This window comes from Pelophylax lessonae (assembly GCF_965119305.1).
Source record: "Pelophylax lessonae genome assembly, chromosome: 3".
Taxonomy (NCBI): domain Eukaryota; kingdom Metazoa; phylum Chordata; class Amphibia; order Anura; family Ranidae; genus Pelophylax; species Pelophylax lessonae.
The window spans coordinates 595,019,071-595,038,925 of NC_138770.1; the positions used below are offsets into that span (position 1 = coordinate 595,019,071).

At 44.1% G+C, this 19,855-nt stretch overlaps 1 protein-coding gene across 1 annotated transcript in view; it reads right to left on the reverse strand.

Moving 5' to 3' along the window:
- Nucleotides 1-19,855, reverse strand: part of ISM1 (isthmin 1) — a gene marked incomplete at its 5' end in the record, with an annotated part of 63,357 nt that overhangs the window by 14,314 nt on the left and 29,188 nt on the right. The window contains 2 exons of the mRNA XM_082250613.1: nucleotides 3,418-3,561; nucleotides 14,416-14,680. Of these exons, the coding sequence (XP_082106739.1) occupies nucleotides 3,418-3,561; nucleotides 14,416-14,680 (409 nt within the window). The remainder of the gene's footprint in view (nucleotides 1-3,417; nucleotides 3,562-14,415; nucleotides 14,681-19,855) is intronic.

The following is a 19,855-nucleotide window of genomic DNA, read 5'->3' on the forward strand; positions in this document are numbered from 1 at the left end:
CCCAACACCAGTCCCCTCTGCCGCTTACCCCCAACGGTCAACCTACACTGTGGTTAGTTCAACCAAAGCTTTCCCAGACACCTGGGTGTATAGATTTGCAGCAATCCTCAGAAGGAACAGGTAGGAACAGATCTCCAAATTTTGCCTCTGGATGCGCATCACTCAGCAATACACAGTGCCTTGAAAAAGTATTCATACCCCTTGAAAATTTCCCCATTTTGTCATAGTACAACCAAAAACGTAAATGTATTTTATTGGGATTTTATGTGATACAAAGTGGCACATAATTGTGAAGTGGAAGGAAAACTATAAATGGTTTTCAAAATTTTTTTTACAAAAAATACCTAAAAAGTGTGGCGTGCATTTGTATTCAGCCACCTTTACTCTATTACCCCTAACTAAAATCTACTGGAACCAATTGCCTTCAGAAGTCACCTAAATAGTAAATAGAGTCCACCGGTGTGTAATTGAATCTCAGTATAAATACAGCTGTTCTGTGAAGCCCTCAGAGGTTTGTTAGAGAACCTTAGTGAACAAACAGCATCATGAAAGCCAAGGAACACACCAGACAGGTCAGGGAGACATTTAAAATAGGGTTAGGGTATAAAAAAAATAAAATAAACCAATCTTTGAACATCTCACAGAGTACTGTTCAACCGATCATCCAAAAATGGAAAGAGTATGGCACAACTGCAAACCTACCAAGACATGGCCGTCCACCTAAAACTGACAGGCTGGGCAAGGAGAGCATTATTCAGAGAAGCAGCCAAGAGGCCCATGGTAAATCTGGAGAGATCCACAGCTCAGGTGGGAGAATCTGTCCACGGGACAACTATTAGTAGTGCACTCCACAAATCTGGCTATTATGGAAGAGTGGCAAGAAAAAGCCATCTTTGAAAGAAAGCCATAAGAAGTCCTGTTTGCAGTTTGTGTGTCCTAGTCACTAGTTTGCTGTGTCCCCATGTGGGGGACACAGCAAACTACTGGAAGAAGGTGCTCTGGTCAGATGAGACCAAAATTGAACTTTTTGGCCTAAAAGCAAAAAGCTATGTGTGGCGAAAAACTAAAACTGCAAATCACCCTGAACACACCATCCCCACTGTGAAACATGCTGGTGGCAGCATCATGTTGTGGGGATGCTTTTTTTAAGCAGGGACAGGGAAGCTGGTAAGAGTTAAGGGGTAGATGGATGGAGTCAAATACAGGGCAATCTTAGTAGTTTGCAAAACTCTTTGGGACTGGAGCAGAGGTTCACTTTCCAGCAGGACAACGACCCTAAACATACAGACAGAGCAACAACGGAATGGTTTAGTTTAAAGCATATTCATGTGTTAGAATGGCCCAGTCAAAGTCCAGACCTAAATCCAATTGAGAATATGTGGCAAGACTTGAAAATTGCTGTTCAAAAATGCTCTCCATCCAATCTGACAGAGCTTGAGCAAAGAAGAATGGGCAAAATGTTTACTCTAGATGTGCAAAGCTGGTAGAGACATCCCCAAAAAGACTTGCTGCTGTAATTGCAGTAAAAGGTGGTTCTACAAAGTATTGACTCAGGGGGGATGAATACAAATGCAGGCCACACTTTTCACATATTTATTTGTAAAAAAATTTAAAAACCATTTATCATTTTCCTTTCGCTTCACAATTATGTGCCACTTTGTGATGGTTTATCACATAAAATCCCAATAAAATACATTTGCTTTTTTGGTTGTAACATGACAAAATGTGGAAAATTTCAGGGGTATGAATACTTTATCAGGGCACTGTAAATGCAACAATGGACTTCCCATAGTGTGAGAAGTTCACATAAAAACATTTATTAAAAAAAAAAAAAAAAAAATGAAAAGATACTCAAAGTGCACTTAATTCCCTTGCACAAGGTAGCAGAAATTCACAGTATAAACATTCTTCCATTAGGCATGAACATCTGGAGAGGATATGTCAAAATGTCCACTACACAACTTCTGGGCGTGATGACGTCATGTGGCCCCGCACTGACGCGTTTTATCGTGTGATCTGTGACTTCCTCGTAGGGTGAACTTGTTTTTATTTAATAAATGTTTTTGTGTAAACTTATAAGGCCCCTTTCACACACGTCAGACGGACTCCGTTTTTCTCAGCGGGGGATCGACCTGCCGATCCCACGCTGAGCAGGCGGATGACAGCTGTGTCTCCACGCCGTGTGTGGAGACACAGCTGTTAGGTCCCCATTCTTCTCTATGGGGGAATTGGATGGGAACGGACCCTATGTCCGTTCTCATCCGATCCTCCAGACGGAAGGAAAATAGCGTTTCCATCTGTCCGGTTTTGACGGATCGGATGTCAACGGACATGTCTCCGCTGACATCCGATGCCCCATAGAGATGCATGGGGGGTCCGTTCAGATCCGCCAAAAAAACAAAAAAAAAAAAACTGACAGGTGAATTTGAACGGACTCGGTGTGTGAAAGGGGCCTTACAATCTGGGAAGTCCTTTGTTTCATTTATATTGCTAAGTGATACACATCCGGAGACCTGTTCCTACCTGCTCCTTGAAGGATTGCTGCAATTATATACACCCAGGTGTCCGGGAAAGCTTTGGTTGACCTTACCACAGTGTAGGTCAACCGTTAAAGTAAGCGGAAGGAGACTGGTGGTGGATCCACAGAGGTGGAGCACTACTGCATGTCATTTAATTATTGTGCACAAGAGATCTGGAATTCGAGCACTTTGGATATTATAGGTTTTCAGGAATTATTAAAAACGCAGGATATTTTATTGACTTTTTTTTTTTTTTTTTTTTTTATGTTAATTGCACTGTGTTTAGCACATTGACATTTTTTAACACTATGCAAAAGAAGTGTTTGCTGATATAAGTATTCATTTATGTGGTAATATGATGCACTTTTAGGTAATTCCTATATATTTTTCATACATTTATAAATCCTTTTTTTAGTGGTGTTGCGCTTTTACATTTTTTTTTGTGTTTTTTTTTTTTTTTAAATAATTAATAACTTTATCAAGCCAAGAATGTAGAGTGGTCAAATATTCTAAAATTCCTGTTAGTGACTGCGGGTACTCCTACTATAAAGTCACAAGGTTTCTCTTCTCCTCTCTCAGAGAACTGGAGTATGTAACAAATGCATTATCAAGGCATCAGGAATGTGTATTGTGAGCCAAAGTCAGCCTGTTCATTTTACCAGGTGTTCTGCAGCTACCTCGGAGAAGCGGCCAAATTACCCGTCTTATTTTTTTTCTCCTCTTTTAAAATCCATTAGTCATTATATGTGCACGCATTTATCCACAGAACACCCACTTTATATTTTAAAGGCAGTGCGCTGATCGTTTCAGGGTGGTTTTGATGTGGTGAGAAGGAAAGGCTCCCAGCAGCACGCACAGCTTTCTTTGGTTTGCATTTCTCTGGAGTCATTTTACACACCTGGGCAGTTTGGCATATCACACGTCCTGGATTCTGTGGCTGTGCAGGCGTACCCGCAAGACCTGGTACGTTTCTGATTCCCACTGCCGCAACTGACGCTGCATACCGACCAGACGCTCCAATCCCCTTCTCCATCAGCATAGTCTACAAAATAAGTTTTATACAGAATGGTCAATAAAGAGAACATAGCATTCATATGTACCATTGCTCAAAGTAAAAACCTTCAACCAAACTTTTTTTTTTTCAGAACAAGGGATCGTTGGAAATGGTCAGGTCAGGGACTAATCTTACAATTAACAATTCAAGAATTGCAGGTATGGATATTTGTTGCATAGTTTTTTTTTTTTCACCCTGAAAGAGAAACACAATGAGCTAGTATGCATCGCATACTAGCTCATTATGAAATACTTACCTTAGAACGAGCCCCCGCCGTGCCGCCCCCTTACCTCTATGACGGGCGACATGTTCAGTCGCCCGTCTTTCCGGATCACGGCATCCGGCCATCTGATTGGCCGGAGCCGTGGTGACGTCACGCCGACGGTCACGGCACGGGGCTCTGAAGGAACGGCACCAGCGGCTGTTCCTTCGGAGCGCATGTGCCAGTGACGTCACTGGCTGCATGTAAGGTAAATATCTCCTAAACTGTGCATGTTTAGGAGATATTTACAGTACCTATAGGTAAGCCTTATCATAGGCTTACCTATAGGTACAACTTGCAGAGGAGGGTTTACTTCCTCTTTAAGTGGCAGCAGGGGTAGGCGAACGTTTTGATGTAACATTTGTGTAGGTGGCCTTAAAAATGAGCGAGTGGCAGCAGGTTAGAAATTGAGGCAAGATTTCTGCGCTCACCCTCTAACTATTTTCAGACCCCACTCTAGTTTTGAACATTCTGCTATTCATTCCTATGGGGCCAATTTCGCCACAAAAACGATATTTCGCAAACCTTTCGGCAACACCTTCCAAAAAGTAAAAGCAACGTGACCCCGGAATGATCCGCTCATTTCGGTATATTACTTGTCTATGTAGTGTAAAAACTGTGGGAGGAGTTAGGGTGCCAAATTTTCCCATAGGCTTTCACTATAAGAACTAGAAAAGCTACAATTTCTGGGGAAATTGTGTAAAGTGTTCTTGCATCCACCAGTCATATTGTGAAAACTATCAGGACTATGGCTTAGCCGTGGACATTTTAATGGCAGCAGGGAAAAATGAACGTTTGATACAAGATTTGTGTAGGTGGGCTTGAAAATGAGGGAGAGGTGGCAGTTTAGAAATCATGTCCTGATTTTTCAGCTCCCACTCTAGTTTTGAACATTCTGCCATTCATTCCTAGGAGACCAATTTCGGCACAAAAACGCTGATATTTTTCGTGAACCATTCGGCGAACGGTCCACAAAGTAATAGCACACCAATCGGGAACAATCCGCACGTTTCGGTATATTAATGTCTATGTAGTGTAAAAAACTGTGGGAGGAGTTAGGGTGGTAAATTTGGCTATAATAATAATAAGAATATATATGTGAGATAACAGTAAGTGGTCTTGCAAGAACACTTAATAATAAATTATATATATATATATATATATATATATATATATATATATATATATATATATATATATATATATAATCGTAAGTGTACGTGCCATAGGTAAGAACACTTAATTAAAATACAGACTGAATCGTCTCATTGGGGTTGATTTACAAATACTGGAGGGAGCAAAATCTGGTGCAGCTGTGCATGGTAGCCAATCAGCTTCTAACTTCTGTTTGTTTAAACTGTGCAACTTGTGGTCCAAAGTTGCATAAGTCGCACACCATGTTTCCCAATGAGTACCATTCATATCTGTGCAGTTGCAGTAACTTTAAAGTAGTTTCTGCACTAAATTTGACCCTTCAGGTCTAGTATGGGTTTTTAGGAAAACCCCAAACCAAAATTATAAAAAAAAAAAAAAAAAAAAATTCATAACCAGACCCTTATCTGAGCCTCTTCCCCACAACCATGGAGCTGGGGGGCTTATCCGAATCTGGTACCCCTACTTATTCACCAAAAGTATGTAAATGTAAAAAAGTGTGTAAATAAAAAAAAAAACACAAGTTTTTGACAAGTCCCCCACCACCTGTCCCAAAGCAACCCCCATGTTGAGGGCATTTGACCTGGTATGGTTCAGTACTCGCTTGTCTCCCCCCATTTCCTGACCTGCCGGGCTACATGCTCATGTAAGGGCCTGGTATAGATGGGGGGGGGGCATTTTTTTATTGCGTCATCGGTTGTCAAGGCTTCCAGGCCTGCTCTTTAAAGCAGAGATCCACCCAAAAGAGGAAGCTTCACTTGTCTGTCTTCTACACCCCCTCCGCTGCCACATTTTTGGACAAAATTACAGAGTGGGCAACGACATGGCAAATGAGGTTTAACGTGGAGAAGTGTAAGGTTTTGCACTTGGGGACTAAAAACATAAAAACACAATACACGTTAGGAGGGGAACCCTTGGGGGAATCAAAAATGGAGAAAGATCTGGGAGTCTTGGTTGATGATAGATTAGGCAACAGCATGCAATGTCAAGCGGCAGCTTCCAAAGCCAACAGAATATTAGCATGCATAAAGAAAGGGATGTATTCCAGAGATAAGACTATAATCCTTCCACTTTATAAAACTCTGGTCCGACCGCATCTGGAGTATTCTGTCCAGTTCTGGTCGCCAGTCCTCAGGAGGGATGTGTTGGAGCTGGAGAAAGTCCAGAGAAGGGCAACTAAACTGATTAGGGGGTTGGAGGACCTTAACTATGAAGAGCGGCTGCAATCGCTCGATTTATTCTCCCTGGAGAAGAGACGTCTGAGAGGGGACATGATAGCAATTTATAAATATCTTAATGGGGATCTCAGCTTAGAAAAAAAGCTGTTCATTCGAAGGAATTGCATGAGGACTCGAGGACATACAATGCGATTAGAGGAGAAGCGTTTTAACCTCAGGCAACGTGGGGGGTTCTTTACTGTTAGGGCTACAAGATTGTGGAATTGTCTAACACAAGAGGTGGTTTCTGCGGGTAGTATGGTGACTTTCAAAAGACTCTTAGACTTGCATCTCAAGGATCAGGAGATTAAAGGCTATGTTAGATGATTACAGTCACACACACCTACACAGGTTGAACTGGATGGACTATTGTCTTTATTCAACCTCACCTACTATGTAACTATGTAACATTTGGCACCTTTTGGGAGGGGGGGGGGGGGGGTAGCTGGTTTTGACAGGTACCCATTCCCACTCCTGGCGCAGTTCACCCCCAGCAGCCTTCTGGGACACTTCATAGGTCCCAATGAATGTGGCCCAGTCACAAAGTGAAGCACGCTTCATGCATGTGCAGTATGGAACTGGCTGTGAAGCTGCAAGGCTTTACTGCTGGTTTCCCTTAGTCAAGATGGCTCGGGTGAGAACACCGCTAAATGCCTGGACAGGTAAGTGTCCTAACATTAAAAGTCAGCAGCTACAGTGTTTTTTTTTTTTGTGGGGGGGGGGGGGTAGTCGTTAGCATTTTAAACACAGAATTTTCTTCACACAGATTTTGGATCGGTCCGTTCAAATCGTTCTGAAAGTTTGGAATTTGTTAGAAAATGCAGAAACCAAAAGGGTAAACAAATTTTCCAGTGCGGCAGATGTCTAGCGACTTTATGGAGCACAAAACAAAATGATCACATTAGTCAAAGCCAAAGTCGTAACAAAGTCGCACTCCAAATTTGCATCAAGTCACAATTGAAATTTCATGATTTTTAGGTTGCACAAGTGTGAATGGACACTTAAGCTTTGACAAAAAAAAAGTAAAAAACTGGAAGCTGCACCAGATTTTGTACTCTCCAGTTTTAGTAAATCAACCCGTTTGTTGCTGTGGAGTGTGTGCAGTCCTGGCAACTAGAGCACAGTGATTTCACAACCAAGATCCCTGAAAGGCAAAAGAAACTGTGGGCAATATAACTGTCCACAGCCCACCCCCCCCCCAAAAAAAAAACAACATTTTAAAAACTTAAATGCTAACAAAACTTAAAGTGACTCCCTAACCCTAGGTTAATCCACAAAAAAGTGGGCCAAAATGTCTGTACCAGTATTTTTCAGTGCCAATACCCAACAACCCTGTGTCGTGATGGGTCATGCCAAAACAAATGTTCTGCATGAGGTCTGGGTTACACAGCATTCTGCATCTTACCCTGTTCATTCTAACAAACAAAATTCTTAATATTTTGACTGAGTGCAAGATTGGAATGTGAGTGGAATTCTTTGAAATCAAGTAAATAGTTTTGTATTTTTTAAGCATTTGGTATATCATCCGACTTTTCTATTTATTTTTCCAATCACAGCTAAAAAGTAATCTGAATGGTAATACAATAGGAATTTAAACATACGGTTTTGACTTCCAAATTTTAAAAAGCCATGTGTGAGGATTGAATAAAGGAATATTATTTTGATTAAAATTTGCATTGAAAAAACATATACTGTATGTACAAAAACTTGGTTTTACCAGATATATATTCCATGGAAAATGGATGATGGGATCAAAGAAACTAGGATTGTTACTAGAATGAAACCAGAAATCTAATTGGTGGGCAGGAGAAGCAAGATTTGCACTTCCTTTCCACAAGTTTTTTTTATGAAAAAAAAAAAAAAAAAATGGGATTTTTGACTTACTGTAAAATCCATTTATCTAATGTTCATTGACGGACACAGCTCCTGATCTTCATAACCACTGGATTATACTGCCCCCTACAGGAGTAGGACACTAGGCAGAAAAATAATCTGGCTACGCCTATGGGCAGTCCCAGGAGGTATACTCCCGCTCTCTGCGTTAGTAAGGAGTTTCGGTACAAGCAGTGTCAGAAAAATTACAACTTCACAGAGGGGTGGGTGCTGTGTCCATCAATGAACATCAGAGAAATGGATTTTACGGAAAGTCAAAAATCCCATTTCCTCTTTCGTTCATTGACGGACACAGCTCCTAATCTTCTTAACCATTGGGACATCCCAAAGCAGTGTTACACATGAGGGGTGGGAACAGAAAAAAAAGTTCCCAAAGCCAAACAGTAGCAAACCAGGCAAAAGGAGCTCAACCAAGACAACTGGAGCCCACCTGAAAAAAAAAAAAAAAAATACACCCTTAAAGAGGATCAAGTCTTCTAAACAGCAGCCTGAAAAACCTTTCAGCCAAAAGAAGCATCCGCAGATGGCAACACATCGACTTTATAGAACTCTGAGAAAGTGTGCACCGACGACCAGGTGGCCGCCTTGCAAATCTGAGACACCGACGCCTGATGATGACAGAAGGCCCAGGAGGCACTAAGTGCCCAAGTAGAGTGCGCCTTGACAGAAATGAGGATTCTGACCCCTAATGGAATAGGCCTGAATAACCGTCTTTCTGATCCATCTGAAAATGGTCGCAGGGGAAGCGGACAACCCTTTCTGAGGCCCATCCATAAGCACAAATAGTAAGTCTGATTTCATAAAAGACTCCATAGCTGCCAGGTACACCCTAATCGCCCGGACCACATCCAAGGCATGCAAAGCAATTTCCTTTGGATGTTTTGGCCTGGGACACAGGGAAGGCAACTCAATGTCTTTATTCAAATGAAAACCTTTGGAAGGAACAACAACAGGGGCGAAGAACCACCTTATCTCTGTGAATCACCAAGTAAGGTGAACAATAGGATAACATCGCCAGTTCGACACCCTGTGCGATAGCCCCCCAAAAAGCCACCTTCTGAGACAGCATAAACAAGGGAATCTCCTGCAGGTTCTCAAAGGGAGGCTTCTGGATGACCGAAAGCACCAGTTTGAAGTCCCAAGGCAGCAACGGAGACCGCACTGGAGGAACCAAATGTTGGACACCCTTAAGAAAGCTACGCACCGGGAAGTGTGTTGCCAAGGGTCGTTGGAAGAAGACCGCCTAAGCGGACACCTGTCCCTTGATTGTACTCAAGGCCAATTTCTTTTCAACCCCCCATTGAAGGCAGGTCAAGATCCGAGCCACAGAGAAAAAGCAAAGATGAACCTCAAGAAATTCACACCACGCAATGCATGTCTTCCACATACGATGGTAGATCTTCCTAGAAGTAGATTTCCTAGCTTTTAACAGCTTTGGAATTACTGACTGCTATCCATTAGCACCTGGCGTTCAACAGCCATCAAAGCCAGCGACTGTAAAGCAGGATGGAAGATTGGTCTTTGGGACAGCAGGTCCTCCCTGAGTGGAAGCTTCCAAGGAAAATCGGTGACCAGCCGCACCAGATAGGCGTATCAAGCCTAGCGCAGCCAGTCAGGAGCCACTAAAATGACAGGAATCCCTTTTGCCTCGATCCTGCGTAGAAGTCTGGGCAGAAGCTTGAGAGGAGGGAAGGCATCAGACAATACTGACCCCATGGGGCCACCAGCGCATCTGTGGCATCCGTCAGAGGATCCTGTGGCCGAACCACAAACCACTGCATGGTTGAGCCAAAATGCCAACAGATCCACCTCAGGGATGCCCCACCGGAGACAAAACTGATGAAACACCACTGGATGAAGGGACCACTCCTCTTGGCTGACTGAGCTAATCCGCATGCCAATTTTCCACCTCGGGAATGTGTACGGTGGAGAGGGCTGGAACGAACCGTTCTGCCCACTTTAGAATGCCGGCTACTTTCAGAGCCGCAAGGACACTTCTTGTGCTATGTGATTGACTTAAGCCACAGCCCTGGCATTGTCCAACTGAGTGCGCACTGGACATCCCTGAAGACGATCCGTCTAATGGTCAAGGCACAGTCTGATCGATCGGAGTTCCAAGACATTGATCGGTAGCCTGGACTCTTCCAGTGTCCACATCCCTTGAGCAGAAAAACTGCGGAGTCTTGTCCTATTTGGCCAGAATCTCCCTTGCAGGGACCTCATATGGAACTGTGCAAACGGAACCGCCTCGAAGGTAGACACCATCAGGCCCAACACCCGCATGCAAGTCCAGAGGGATGACCATCTGCTGGACAGCAGGAGATGAATTGCAGCCTGCAATGTCTGGAGTTTGTCCAGAGGAAGGAGCACTCTGGCTAAGGCTGGGTCCAGAGTCAGACCCAGATATTTGAACAGAACCAGAGCAGACTTCAAAAAATTCAGAATCCAGCCGAACTCCTCAAGAGTTCGTATAGTAATTTCCAGGTTTCCCAAAAGTGCAGTAGTGGACTCCGCTCGTAGAAGGAGGTCTTCCACGTAGCCCACTACCGCGATCCCCCGTTGGCGTAACAATGCTAGCACCGGGGCTAACACTTTTGTGAAGACCCAAGGAGCAGTGGGGAGACCAAAGGATAACTTCACAAACTGATAATGCTCCTCTCACACGGCAAAGTGGAGGAAGTGCTGGTGACTGGCACATAGTGGAATGTTAAGGTAAGCATCCTTGATGTCGATAGAGGCAAGAAAATCCCCCCTGATGCAGGGATGCCGCCACTGTCCGAATGGACTCCATCCTGAACTTCTGCACCTGCACAAAGCAGTTCAGTGACTTGAGGTTCAGGATTGGAAGCACCTTGCCTTGAAGCAACAGGTCTTGTACTGCCCCAAACAGACCCTTGAAACTGTCCGGGGACAGGTGCAAATTGGAAGGAAAGAACCTTGCCGGGGGACAAGAATGAAACTATCTTGAAGCCGGACCGAATTACTTTGCGGACCCACTTGTCTTGTACCAGGGAAGTCCACGGGTCTGGAAACCAATGAAGACGTCCTCCCACCCCCGATACGGGTGAGGGTGCACCTTCATTCTGAAGGAGCCTTGTCCGCAGGTCTGGAGAAGCCCGCTTTCGGCTTGCCAGGCCAGGTTTATTTGGATCCTCCAGAGTAGGCCCTGAAAGGCTCCGAGCCCTTGTCAGTTGACCCTGAGGGACTAAAAAAACGTCCTATGGGCCGAGAAGGAGGGCCCACATCTACGACAAGGTTCCTTGCCCTTCGTAACCTGAGGAAGAAAAGTACTCTTTCCCCCTGTGAGACCTAATGAGGTCATCCAGGGTAGCCCCAAACAGGCGATCCCCTTGAAAGGGGAGATCAGCCAAGGCCTTTTTAGAAGTTTGGTCCGCAGACCAGCATTTGAGCCAAAAGACACATTGAAGGACCACTGCCAAAACAGAGCCAAGCCACTAGGGGAGCCGCATCCAAAAAGGCATCACAAAAACTGCGGCCCCTGGACCAGTTCAATGTCGAACCTGCTAGAGTGTACATATTTTGGGCCAAAGCTTCCGCCTTCCTGTCAGTTAGATCCTTAAAGGCCGGGGACTCTTCAACCAGAATCATGGTCACCTTGTTCAATCTGTAAACAGTCCACTCCCTAATAAGGGACTCCTCATAGGGGGTAACACCAAGTAAATCGCTTAGGGACCCCACTCTTTAGCAACAATTGTGTCAAAATAGGCGGGGAAAGGAAGCACCTTTGCCGCTCTGGATGGCTTGTGAGTGCCAAAGGGAACCTGCGCTTCCGTCCCAGCTGCGTCCTCCATCTTCAAGGTCTCACGCACGACACAATCAGTGCTTCCACCAGCGCCTTTTCGTGCGTGGTTGCAGATGGAGAAATAATCCTCACTATCTGAGGATTCCAGGCGTGTGGTCGCAGACCCAGCAGGGTGACCCACGTCTCCAGCGGCCGAATCAGATTCAGGATCCGATGAGGCAGGGGGCACTTTTTGCTAGCCCGTCACCCGAAGGCCACCTCCACCCTGGACACAAAGGACTCCAGGACCGCTGTCAGTGCATCAATGGATGGTTGGTACCCGGAGGGCCCAGCAGCCTCAGAGAGGGGGGGGGGGGGTCAGGTGGGGAGATGTGCTCCAAAGACTCCATGAGTCACCTGGGGAACCCACAAAAAGTGTAAAACGCTGCAAAGGGACTACCCTCACAGTGCTGGCAGCACCACCCGGTCACCAGGCACAAAGCACCAAGCGATCCTCAGCAGAGAGGGAGAGAACCCCACCAGACTCACCAACCAGCAAAAACCGGCACCTGCAGCCACCAGGATAATCTGCACTCCACGAGCAGCGATCAGGAGGTGAAAAGATCCAGGAGTCAGCACCAGGGGATGAGGAGGGGTTCCTACCTCCAAAATCCCCGCCCGCAGGGCTCCACTGTCATGGCTGCTTCTATTTTTAATGGCAAACCACCGCTGGACTACACAAACATGGCCGCAGTTCACAGAAACTCACAGGCTACAGCAAAATGGTGGCCCCAAGTGGCACCATGAGGCTCCCAGGGACCCAGGAGGGATCCCTAGGCCTCAAGGACAGGCCCAGGCAGGACGGGGGCCCTGGCAGGAGCCCCCACCAGGTACAACTCCCCTCCTGCATGACCGACCATTCGGGCGCGCACCCCTCTGTCCCCTATCGCCAGCATAGTGCCATGCCCCCACCCGATGAGGAGACCAGACCATCCACACAGCCCCACCATAAGTGGAGGGGGGGGGGGTAGGATGGGGGACAGATGAAAGGGGGTTGCCTGACAGGAAGGAGGGGAAGCCGGGGGGGTCTGACCATCCCAAGGAGGGGCCCATGTCCCCCTCAAAACCCTTCAGAGGGAGAGGGGGGCAGCTACTCGCCATACCAGAAACCAGGCAGGCACCGCTCCATTGAAATGGGGGGGGGCTGCCGGCCAGGAGGAACGCTGCGACTCGGGGCGAAACCTGGTCGTATGCGACCTTGCAAGGCGTTTAACACGAAGGACAAACCCCGTCCAGTGGGGCTATGTCACACGCTTGCTGAACAGACTGGGGTGACCATTGGATCTAGATTAGTTGATTGTAGATCTCACAGGAAAAAAAAACAGGTGAAATTTTTTCTAAAATTCTAAAAAGTAAAAAAATTTGCCAGGACCAAAAATCCCAGCAAGGAACTAGGTTCTTACTGCTGACTAGGCAGAAAAAAACTGAGTACCTATAGCAGAGAGGGAGTATACCCCCTGGGATTTCCCATAGGCATAGCCACACTCTTTTTCTGCCTAGAGTCCTACTCCAGTAGGGGGCAGTAAAACCCAATGGTTATGAAGATCAGGAGCTGTGTCTGTAAATGAATGAAAGAATTTTTTTTTTCTGTAAGAACCTAACAAAATCCTTCCCAGATGATGGGAGGACATGCAACTCCAGATTAATGCCAATGGATTTGGAATGGGAAGTCCAACAAACTTGTATAGATCTGATGGTCAGGTGCCCATATAGTGTATATGCAATAAATTTACACTTGGTTGTAGAGGAAACCATTTTCTGCCATCTGTGAAATGAGTATTAATTTCCCCCATACAAGCATATTGCATGAGTTTGAGAAAATACAATGTTTAAACAAGACCTGTTTACACCAACAATGCTTTGCATTGTATTGTAGAAATAAAGTCCTGCATGTGAAATTGTGGGTACCTGGACTAGAATTTTGCCATTCAAGTTGTATAAACTGAAATCAATAAGTCCTTTTGATGTACGGTACTTTTAAAGCATATATTTCTAGTGGGAACCCATGCTCAGCCTAATGCCAAACTGAAATTCTTCCTTGAATGTGTCCAAGGGTTTGGTTACGTCTCCCAAAGGACCCAGGTAGTCTTTGGGCTAGTGTCTCCAAATCTGAACACCTACCATTGCTAGTCTTTTTTTTCATTATACTAAGGCGAACACAATAGGAGTGGATGGAAATTTTCAAACTGTCCTGTTGTAGCAGGTGGAGTGAGATTTCATGGTAGGACAAAGCAGGAGGTAATGGTGAAGAGACTGCATGAGATCAACAGCATGGAGATGCAACAAAAAACCATGAAAAAAGTAAAAGGAAGTGTGGTAAATAAATGGAATAAATGTCATCCAGCAACTAATATCTGCTAAAGGCAACAGTTTGATATCCTTTTTTTTTAAGTTTTTACACACACTATTGTATATCATTGACCCTCCGGTATCTCAGTCAGCAAGCTCTCATCGTCTAGTTATTAATGCACAGTGCATGTGGCATACATAGCATGACATGTGTAACATGAACTTACCATATTCTGGCTGTTCTTTCAGATCAAATGTGCGGTGGCCGAGCCCTTGTCTGTTCCATCCACCCAGAGGATTTAAAAAGTTGCTGTCCTCAGTGGTGCTGTCATATTTGTAATCTTGGCCTCCATAATTTATCCTGGGTAATGTTGACGACCTCTGCCACCAGCTCCTCCAGTCTGGTGATGGAACCGGCCAGCTGGCCTTGCTCTCCTTATGCATTTCATTTTCTGGATCTGTGTCAGCACTGTCGACTACTTCAATTGTAACCTGTGCAAATACAGGGGGGGGGGGGGGGGGGTAATTAGAAAGGTCTGCAGTTGACTGGTGGGTTTTGAGGTTCATAATTTTTGGAAAGAATTACTTTGTAGATTAACAGATAAAACAATACAGTCAGTATAATAGAATCAACAATAATTTAATAATAATAATTCAATTATTATTATAATTAGTATTATTTAACACTGGTTAAAAAAGGATATCCTGGAAAACTGCAAATCCTCTCTGTAATCCCATTTTTCTGTTCTTACATTTTTAAATCCAGTATAAAGATGCAACTATAAAACTTTTCTGTACGAGAACCAAAGGAGGACTAGGTCTTTTAAAATGTTTGTATTGCATTCTTAAAGCAATTCCATACATCTAGCAGGACATTTTAACATATACATTAGCATAGCAAAATGATCACCATTTGCGAATATTCCAGGAGCAAGTTAAGAACGAAAGACAAAAAACACACACACGCGACTTTGCCAACAAGTCAATCCTGGAACAATCACATTCCCTCTGTTTGCAGCTGCATAAGAGCTTGGGGAGGGGGAGGAGGAGAAGCAGCAGCACACTGAGCTTCCCAGTGAAAGGCTGTGAGGGGGAGGGAGTGTCAGGGCAAGTCTGATTATTGAGAGCAGGCACCGCTAGAGAACTGACCAGGGTGTGTTCTCCTGCTTAGTGTAGTCAACTGTTCATAGGAAAGCAGAAGGACTGGCAGGAACATCAGGGATTTCATACAAAGAAAGTAATACAAAGAACGGGATTATTTTTCATAAACGTACATGGTACAACAGGCACATATCGGGAATATGAAATGTTGGGGTAACATTCTTTAACAACAACAGCACTCTTATTTCGGCCACTTACTGTCCCTAACTATTCCAGTTTGCCAAGAGGGGGGGGGGGGGGGGGAGGGAAGAAGTCGTATGGGCTAGCTCCCAAGCCCCGCTGCCTGCATCTGTAGACAGACAACGGTGCTTTGTTCCGAATCCTGCTCCCTCCTCATAGGCTGTGATTGACAGCAATGGGAGAGTGGGAGTCCGTGACTCCCACTGCTGTGACTGAGCCAATGAGGAGGAAGAGAGCAGGGAGCTCTTGTGGATATCACTGGATTGAGATCAAGCTCAAGTTAGTATAAGGGGGAGGGGGCCGAGGGGCCAGGATCCTTGACATACAAGCAAACCAATTTAGATTTACATTTAGATGGCCCACAGGAGATTAACGTAGGTAGTACCCTTAACAATTGAGCTCAAGACCTTCAGTTACAAGACAGCAATTCAACTAGGTAAGCCACCATGGGGGGGGGGGGGGGAGCGAGTGACCTTATGGGAGCACCACAATATAATGTGACAAGACAACCAACATCTTGTCATTACTAACTTTTGGATGGTGTGTGTTGGTGGAGGTCAGCCTCTTGAAACACCTGGCCTGCCTGCTAACAAGAGCTGGGCAGGAGGTGCCAGAAAGGCAAAAAGTAAAACTGGTATACAGAAGATTTATCAGAAGCACAGCACGCCCTGTCCCCATGTTGCTTTACATGGCACATTTTCAGTTTAAAATTAGGTATAACTTTATCATTTACAGTTTTTAAGACTGTTAAGACATACATGGGGGTCACATTTTGATCATTACAGCCATTAAGCAATAGTTTCTATAGAGGAAAAAGACATGTGCTACACAGATGTTTGAAAACACCGGCACAGTCAAGGACAGTAACATCTGCTTTAAGCTCAGGATTTTTAATATATGTGCTCATACACCTAGAGGCCAGACAGTTCTCGTACTAATAAAACAAGGTTTTGGATATCACAAAAGCAGACATAGCAGGTTAATACTTCCTTTTTTGGGGAGTTATCATGAAGAATATGGCTGGGGATTTGTATGTCTGAGAGCAAAAGCAAAAACACGGCATAATTTGCTGTATTTGTTGCCAACTGTAGAGAGTTTGAAGATAGTTACTTCAGTGTTTGATGGCAAGCCAGGTGACTTCTCGATCATTGAAATTGGTGTTGGAAATTTTCACAACATTTATCATCTGGAAAACCGAATAGAGTTAAACAACCTGTGATGTTACACATTCTCTGAAGGCTTTTGAAGAGGATCTCCAACTCTTTGATTTAAAAAAGGGACAGGAGAATATCAAGTAAAGTAATTATTCTGGCATTGCAAAATGAAAGAACAAGGGCAAACCTTCTATAGAGAAAGGTCATTTAGACCTTTTTTTTTACAACATAATCTGCATATGTACAGCCACTTAAAAGGAGTGAAACTGTTCTGTCATTCACAACCCTAAGCTTAATAAAGTAACCCCGTCAGTGGCTTGAAAAAAATAACTGCAGAACCATGTGATGAAAATAACTTCCTACTTGCCTGTCTGGTGGTTTGATTGTGGAAACCTCACTCTGTAGCAGAGCTACCAGTGCTTATCCTATGCTAATCCTGAGGCTGGTTGAAGAGCAGGCCCCTTGCTGGCTGCTCCTCCTGCAGACTCCACAGACACAATAGCGATGTAGGGCTTGTAGTGAGAAACCACACACCCGTAAATGAGATGCTTCAGTGCCAGGAGCTCTGCTACAGAGTAAAGTTTCTGCAACAGGCAAGTATAAAGTGGTTTTCATCCCCAGGTTCCTGATAGTTGTGCAACATGCAAGTCCTTATCTAAAATTATCAAGATTTGCCCAGTTCAAAGAAGTCCCCTTGCAGTGGAGTCAGGCGCCATCAATACGTTCTCTAGGCCTTTTTCACATCTACCAAGGGTTTGATTTCAGATCTTTATGGTAGTATGCATCTGGTAGCTTTGGATGGTAAGGTAGATCGGCCCTGTATGAAACACTGGTCAGAAGACTTGGGGGATCTTCTTACAGAAGAGCATTGGCAATATAATCTAGAGTCGACCCTCTTGGTATTCCTCTCGAAAATTATCACAGCTATACCTACTTCATAGAGTATTATACATAGTTGTCAGGTTAAAAAAAAAAAAAAAAAAAAAAAAGGCCATCTAGTTCAACCAACAAAACACATACACACACACGATCTAGAGGAAGGCAAAAAAAAGAACGCCAGCAAAGCATGATCCAATTTGCTCCAGCAGGGGAAAAAAATTCCTAACTGATCCCCTGAGAGGCAATCAGATATTATGTACATTTAGGAAAGAATCCAGGCCTTTTTTAAAGTACTCTACTGCGCTGGCCAGAACCAGCTCTTAAGGGAGTCTATTCCACATTTTCACAACTCTCACTGTAAAGAAACCTTTCTGTATTTGGAGATTAAATCTCTCTCTCTAAATGTAAAGAATGCCCCTTATCCTCTGTGAGGACCTTAAAGTGAATAACACCAAGTTCACCATATGAACCACTTCCGTATTCATACAGGTTGATCATATCCTCCTTTAAGCTCCTCTTCGCAGGAATTATTAAATTCAGTTCCCTTTAAATTCAGTTCCCAATCTATCCTCATAGCGGAGCTCCTTCATGCCCTGCTCTGTAGACATGTGCGGTGTGTTTCGTTACGAATAAATATTCAGACACATTTTTCCATTATTCGGAGAATCAGATACATCTGAATTGCAGTATAAACGAAGTTTACTGAAACGCTCAGAAAAACTAAATTAAATTAGTCAGAATTTTGGAAATTCAAATCAAATTCAAAACTGTAAACCTATTTCTGAAACCAAAGACTGTGTGTGCGATTAGAGTACCATTTCGAAATAATGCTGTTTTTGTTAAGCCAAAGGGTCATTTAAAGAGTCATTGTAATCACTTAATGAAGATTTTTCTTTTGTTTGTTCACAAAAAAAGGGTAAATTCGAAAGACCTAAAACGAATTCCAAATATGAATAGAACGAATTTAACAAAACAACTAGATTAATAAATTTAAATAAAATGAAACTAATTTTTTTCGTCATGCACATGTCTACTTCTCTGCACTCTCTCCAGTTCCAGCTATACAAAAAGAAGCTATTTAAATTTGGCAAGTGACTGGATGATTACTGTCCCAGGTGTGGGGACTCACTGGGCTACCCTGTACACATGATGTGGAAGTGCCCACAATTGCATAGATACTGGGAGACGATTCTCCATGCATTAAATACAGTTTTTAAGGAATCCAATGCTTTCAGGACCATTATTAGGTCTACTAGGCTATATGGACGAGGAATTGGTGCCACTTACCATACAGCTCCCTGTACTTTTAACAATTTGTTTACTAGCCTGGAAAAGGCAGCAGAGATGGCTTGCACTGCTTTTCCCCTTCCACTCAGAGTGTATACAGGTAGTTAACACCATACTGACAGAGAAATATATATTCACTAAACGAGGTTGTCCTAAAAAAATTGAAGAAACTCTATGAGCCCTGGTTGGGTACCCCGGGCCTGGGATCTTTGTCTCTGGTGATGGACAGATTTGCATAGTTTAGCTGCTACATAGGTACTTTTAATACTGTTCTGCTCACTAGACAAAAACCCGTTATCTGAATATTGGGTTTCCACCCCGTGGATGGATGTTCCTATAAAAAGGTATGCAAAATTACGCAGTGGAGTCAATACCACTGGGCTCCCTTTAAGCACCTGTGTTAAGTTTTACCTGGTTGAATGTATAGATCATAGCCAGGAGGGATGCATTTGATTCTTCTTATTGTATATGCTATCATTTTTATGCTTTTCTACTATGATGTATTGATATGTACACAAGAATTCCTTTATTTCGGTTTACTTGTTATAGACAGTATGTTTCTGGGCCTCTTATGTCTGAAAGCTTTGGGACCTGGGGAGGGAGAGAGGAGTTTTTGTGGGGACAGGTTCACTACTTGCATGTGGCGCTCCTTGGGGGAGGCAATAGTAAAACCCATGGCCCTCTATTGCTCTTTGGGCACATTTCTCTCTCTCTCTCGCTTTCATGTAGTTCTACCTTCTCTATGTTCAGGGTTGGAGGACTCAAGAGTTGAAAGTTGTCTTCTAGCCCTGAGTTTCGGGGAGGAGTGGTGCATGCGTAGTGTGACGTCTATTGCAGTTTGCAGTGACAGGAGCGGAAGTAAATGACATTTTAACTGCGGAGGTGGACATTTACCCATAGTATTACCTATTTGTGTTTCCTCGATACCCAAGAGGCCCTGGCGGGGTTATGCCCCAGGTGTTGTTGACCATTTAAGTCCCATCGTTATGGTAAGAGGCCATCTTAT